The 6129-nt window shown below is 40.4% G+C and overlaps 1 protein-coding gene across 2 annotated transcripts in view; it reads right to left on the bottom strand.

Moving 5' to 3' along the window:
• Positions 1-4454, bottom strand: part of Parp2 (poly(ADP-ribose) polymerase 2) — a 19750-nt gene extending 15296 nt beyond the window's left edge. Inside the window, exons 1-4 of one of the 2 annotated variants that reach the window (XM_004644011.2) lie at positions 4368-4454; positions 2744-2890; positions 2044-2114; positions 1413-1463 (exon numbers count right to left, since the gene is read on the bottom strand). In XM_004644011.2, the coding sequence (XP_004644068.1) occupies positions 1413-1463; positions 2044-2114; positions 2744-2890; positions 4368-4410 (312 nt within the window). In that variant the 5' untranslated portion in view covers positions 4411-4454. The remainder of the gene's footprint in view (positions 1-1412; positions 1464-2043; positions 2115-2743; positions 2891-4367) is intronic. The other variant, XM_023704128.1, reaches the window with a different exon arrangement.
• Positions 4455-6129: the final 1675 nt, after the last annotated feature.

Genomic DNA, 6129 nt, shown 5'->3' with positions numbered 1-6129 from the left:
AAAGTAAAGCCATATTAATATGCTGAGCTGTAAAAGGCTCAAGTCAAAAACTTCTGACATTGCCAGTCCTACAGAAAACCCATTAGTATTATGGACTACTGGACTATATTGGAAGTTTGCTGAATTCATGCACCTGCAATATTTAAATGATAATGGAATACCCTGCCCCGACAGAACTAAACAAAAAAGGGAGATACAAACGAACAATCATTTTATAGCTGTACATTCAAAACAGGATAGATATACAGCTGCATTCTCTTAATGCAATGAAAAGAGATTTGTTCGAATAATGTTTGTGGACAGGATATCATGTCTGCATCTTGTGCAATGAATAACCACTAAGACAACAATATGCAATGTATTAATTATTGAAACTGTGCTAGTAATTGGTTTTGAAACTGTCTCATTGCTATTTGTTTCTCAATAAAATTTTTAAAAATTTTAAAAAATAAGATTCTAAAGATCAAAAAAATTACATATGTTGGATCAACAAATTTAAATATGATACCTAGGAAATATTACTCAAGCAAACATATTACCTACTCAAAAATAAATGGGAAAAACTTTAAAAAGAAAAACAATAAACTTAACTACCTACAAACATAAGACTTCAACATGAGTGAAAACTGTACTATATGGCTGGGGAGATGGTTTGGCAGTCTAAGTGCCTGCCTGCCAAGCTCAAGGACCCAGGCTCAGTTCCTAGTATGGTATGCCATGCTGGTCATGCTGGCTACCGAAACTGGGCATGGTGGCACATACTTGTAATCTGAATGCTGGGGAGGCCGAGACAGGAGGATCACTACAAGTCTGAGCTGCACAGCAAGACCTTGTACCAAATAAATAAATAAAAAGTTAAAAAAAATTTATTTTAAGTATACTATGAGAATGCCAGCAAGATACCTCAGCAGACTAAGTGCCTGCTTAGGGGTTCGATGTCCAGCACCACATGCCATGCTGACCCAGACTTCAGGGTGTGCTGAGCTAAAATCGAGTCCAGGCATGGTACCATACATCTGTAATCCAGCACTGTGGAAGCTAAAAACAGGAAGATCACTAGAACTCTGAGTTGTGCAGTGAGATCCTGTAACAACCAAATACATTTTTTAAAAAAGCTATTCTTCCTGTTAAAGTCACTGGAAGCTAGTAAAAGAAAAACCAACAATCTATTTAAAAACATGCAAAAGGACATACAGAATGAAAGACAAAGTTTGAAAGAAAAAACAAAAAGATCTGTTTTTCAGAAGACTTCACTATTAGTGCATTAGGGCTAAATAGTCTTTAGAAGAGTAACCAGTAGAGGTTAAAACACTACAAGGGACTTGAGAATTAATGACCCAGGTACTGGGATGCTCTAATATGAATAATGATCGAGAAAAAAGAGTCATACACAGACTGGCTCTTCATCTTACTTGATTTAGCATGACATCATAGACATCATTTCCCTCACAGTACACATGAGCCTGGAGAAAAAAAAGACAAAAGGTAAGTAATATCAGTATGCTTTCAGTCCTGAGTTCCAAAATGAGGCTTTAAATCTTATGGCTCAAGGTTGTTTCTCTAGCACCATCATCTACATTCTAGGAGAAAGGGAAATGCGTATTCAGCAGTCTGTTATTATTACAATGAAAACATGCTACTTTTTTCTAATTACAAAAACAAGATTCTAACTCAAAAGAAACTTACTCAAAGGAAAAAGCAGATTTTTTACTATATACTTCAAATCCTCTCCCTATTCATTAGTAACATGGCATTACAAGGCAGTCTCTCATTAGAACAAGACCGTTCTAATAATGTAATTTTCTGGCTGGCTGAAAAAAGAGAATGAGGTGTCTAAATCTGACGACAGCTGCAAAAAGTAACTTTGTTAACCCCTATGATTATTAATCCCAAATCCTACCCATTTTCACCTCTCTTGGTCAAAATTTTAGAGTGGATTTCCTAAAATGCGTATTAGCAACATCTCAGACAAGAATCCTAACAACAAAAAACACTGTTCTCAGGGAAAGCAATGGACCTAGAATAGGTTTCATAGTTTCTCACCTTTCCCAACTTGGCTGTACACTCCTGATCCACAGGAGCTTTGCCTTTTAACAGCAATGAATTCACAGATTCTGAGAAAAGATTAATACGTAATAAATTACTTATATGGCAATCAAAAGAAGCTCTCAGTACCAGGTGTTGGGGCTTATGCCTGTAATTCCAGCACTCAGGAGGTAGAGGCAGGAGGATTGTTGCAAGTTTGAGACCAGTCTGGGCTACAAAGTGAGCTTAAGGCCAGCCTGAACTGCATAGTGAGACCTAGTTTCAAAAAGACCAAAAAAAAAAAAAAAAAAAAGCCAAAAACCAGTAACTAAATTCTGTGGAATACACAAAGCATAGAAAATTAATTATATAGTCAGGGCAGAAAGAAATAAGATCTGAAACAACAAGATATCACTATTTTAACAGGACCCCTTGAAGGGCCAGCCAAATAGCTCAGTGGATTAAAGTGCCTGCAAACAGACACAGGGGCAGGGGTTCAATCCCTGGGCCTGCTGTGCTGGCCCTGTCCCTGGGGAGCACTGAAACAGCAATTGAGACTGAGCAAGGTGGCACATGCCTATAATCCAAGCTCTTGGAAGGCTGTGAACAGGCAGATCACTATGAGTCTGATCCAATAGTGAGACCCTGTACACCCTGTAGACCCTTCCTAAAAAGAAAAAGACCCTTTTGCTGGCCCATGTCCTCCTTGGCTTCCTACCTTGTATATCTTCTGTCCTACCTTTATCAGCCTTTCCTCCACCTATGGGCTCCTTCACTCCCTGTCTCCTGCATTTGCGAGTTTTCTTTGCAGGAGGTGAGTCTTCTGTAGCTGTAGAGCCATTCTCTCTCTTGGTTTCATTTAATACTGTAGAAGATAAAAGCAAGAACAATGAGCAGATAAAGAAAGGGAGTCCAGAATAAATATGATTCTTTTTTTTTTTTTTTAAAGGGGAGGGTAGGCACATCATGCTTGCTAGGCAAATGGTATATAACTGAGCTGTATCTCGTCACTTTTTCTCCTTTTTTTAAATTTTGAGACACAATCTTGCTAATTTGCGCAATCTGGCCCCACATTAGTGATCCTCCTGTCCTACTCTTTTTTTTTGGCAGAACCAGGGATTGAACTCAGGCCCGTATGCTTGCCAGGGAAATGCTTAATTCTACTGAGCCATCTCCCCGGACTCACTCTTTTAAATAGCTGGGATTAGCTGGCAAATGTAAGAATACTTGTGTGTGATGCTCACTTCTGAACTCAGGACCTTGCATGTGCTACATTAAGGAGCTACATTCCTCATGGGGAGGCTTTTACAGATATAATTTAATAAGGTGGGTTTGTAAATGTACAATGAAACAATACTAGCTGCCACACCACTGGTTTTGTGAACTGTTCCAAGTAATCCTTCCTAAATAGCTATTCAACCCAAATAAAATAAAATGAACTCCAGAGCTTTTGTATACTCATAGCCCGAGGCATGAGTTCTGTAGCCTGTTGATCCTTTGTACCTATTTATGCTGCCCTGCCATACCTTTGCAGTTCTGCCCACGGTGTATGAAATAATGGTGTGCAAAGAGTTCTACAGTCTAATCCTAAACTTGAAGCAACTATGGAAACAGAGAAATTATATAATCCACTTGTGCCTCAATGGCCCAACTATAAAATCCAAAGAACAGCAATATCCTAATTTATAGGTTGAGCCTATTAAGAGTACTAGGACCTATGGGTACTGTATCTCAACAATTCTAGGATTTGAACCTGTCTGAAACTACGATTATCCTACATCGGATGATACAAAAGTATTGAATCATACTTAGGGCCAGCCTAAAAGCAGACTAAAGCACCAGCTTGGGCAGACTGCAGGGGTTGGGGTTTGATCCCCCGAGGGTGCAGTGCCGGCAACTGAGATGCCAACTGAGACTGGGTGTGGGGGCAGATGCCTATAATCCCAGCACTCGAGAGGCTGAAAAGAGGAGAATTACTACGGGTCCAATCTGTGTGGTGAGACCCTGTAGACCCTGCCCTAAATTCATTTAAAAAAAAAAAAAAAAGTATTGAATCACGCTCAACTAGAAGTATTTATTCTTTCTCGGTGATATATAAAATAATGAGATTTACAATTAACTTTTAAACGAATAATATTTAGCATTAACAATACTGGTACTATTGTGGCTTTTACAGTGCCACAAGCCTTTCTGAATTAAAGAACAGTAATATGGAAAACGAAACTCCAAAGCTTAACGCTACAACTAGTTTAAGACACGGGACTGGGGATGAGGAGCTGGAAGAGGGAGCGTTCTTTTCCCCACTTCAGGGCCCAACCTCCAGCCCCTAAGAAGCTGCAAACCTGGCTTCCGCCGGCCGCTCCCCGCCCGCCGTCTCGCCGCCATGGAGTTCAAACGCTGACGTCATCAACCCGCTCCGGGATCGCCCGCCCGGTGCTCCGCCGTGGACTTGCAGCGCATGCGCTCTAGGGAGGGCCCAGCGGGCCAGACTGGGGAAGAAATCTGCATATCGCTATGTATTGTGGGAAGTCACCCTAACCATAGAGTACACTGAGCTTTGGACCTCTTATAATTTGCGTTTGTGACTAACTTCCTTCATAGGGTGGAGGGAAGCTCATCAGTGGGGCTACGAGCTGAGTGCGTCACGTCACTCTGTAGCGCGTCCCTTGGGAAGGTCTGAGACTAGGGCCAACGGCGGCCCTAACAGGGCCCTCCCTGAGCGCGGGGAGGTGAGTTCCCAGAGAGCGGGGCTCCGCGCGAGGGTAGACTGGGCAGGAGAAGCCCGGGCCTCCCGCGGAGGACCTGGCGGATGCCCCCTTAGCCGGAGCTTGGAACAGACTCACGGCCGGCGCAGTGAGTTCAATGGCTGAGGTGAGGCACCCCCGGGGCCTCATAACCCAATTCAGACTACTCTCCCCCGCCCTCTTTTTAAAAGAGCGGGCATAAAAGAGACTACAAAAATGATAAACGATAGTAGGGATACAATAATGGTTGTTTTGTTACATGTTATCTTCAAATCAGTTGGATTTTGGTTTTTTGGGTTTTTTGGTGGGTTTTTTTGGTTTGTTGTTTTTTTTTTTTTTTTTTTTTTTTTTTGTGCTACCCTGGGATTGAACTCACGACCTTGTATTTACCAAACAAGCACTTTTTCCACTGAGCTATCTCCCCAGCCCCAAATCAGTTGTTTAGATTACCAGATGCAAACATGCAAAATTGGTTTAAAAAAATTATAAGAAACTAAAAAGAAGTAAAAGAAAAAATTAAGCATTTACTACTTTCAATAGGCTAGCAAAAATCAGCAGTACAGTTATCCAAGCTATCCTGCATAAATATATTTTCCCTCCTTTAGAAACTTTAAAATTATTAATTAAAAAAATGCTAACCGATTCGACAACCTCTGAGCAAGTCCATATGGTATTTAGTTGCCAAGTGTTTGGCTTGGTCAGAATCAGGAGATTCAGAGGCTGTATGAGCAATTACCTAGGCCAGAATTTATGAATGAAAAACTGAAGTGGCGACTCAAACGATGTTTTTAACAACACTGCATAACTCTCACTTAGGAATACCTTGTTATGCTAACACAGCATTGTAAGAGTGTCACATTGTATCTGTAAACAGAAACACAAAGGTACACACAAAAATTTTAGAAAAAATGTTAGTAAGTCAAATCCAGTATTGTTTTAAAGTAATGTAACAGAAACAAATAGGTTTTTCAGTTCAAAAATTAGGCAAGACACTATTTCAACAAATATTTGTGGGACACCTGGCTGGACTCCTTGGACAAAATAAGCCATAAGAGACATATTTGCTGTCTTCTGCACTTGTTGATAGATAATTGTAAATCATTGCACAAGCAAATGTGAAAGTAGATGGTCAAGCAATGGCTGTGACTCATCCTCATGGTTGACACTGACAAAGGATCTACAAAGTGCAGTACAGGGCTATAGGATAAATCCTGAGGGTACTTGACTGACCTTATCAGATACAAAAGCTACATTTCTTGTTATATAGGTCTTGCTTTATCTTAGTCTTAACCATCCAGCAGAAAAGTATAAAAACGAGCTATATAAAGTAAATCCATATTAATACGATGAGCTGTAAAAG

The sequence above is a fragment of the Octodon degus genome, unplaced genomic scaffold (genome assembly GCF_000260255.1).
Source record: "Octodon degus isolate 3935 unplaced genomic scaffold, OctDeg1.0 scaffold00189, whole genome shotgun sequence".
Lineage (NCBI taxonomy): Eukaryota > Metazoa > Chordata > Mammalia > Rodentia > Octodontidae > Octodon > Octodon degus.
The sequence above is the reverse complement of the archived record's forward strand: the minus strand, read 5'-3'. Positions and strand labels throughout refer to the sequence as shown.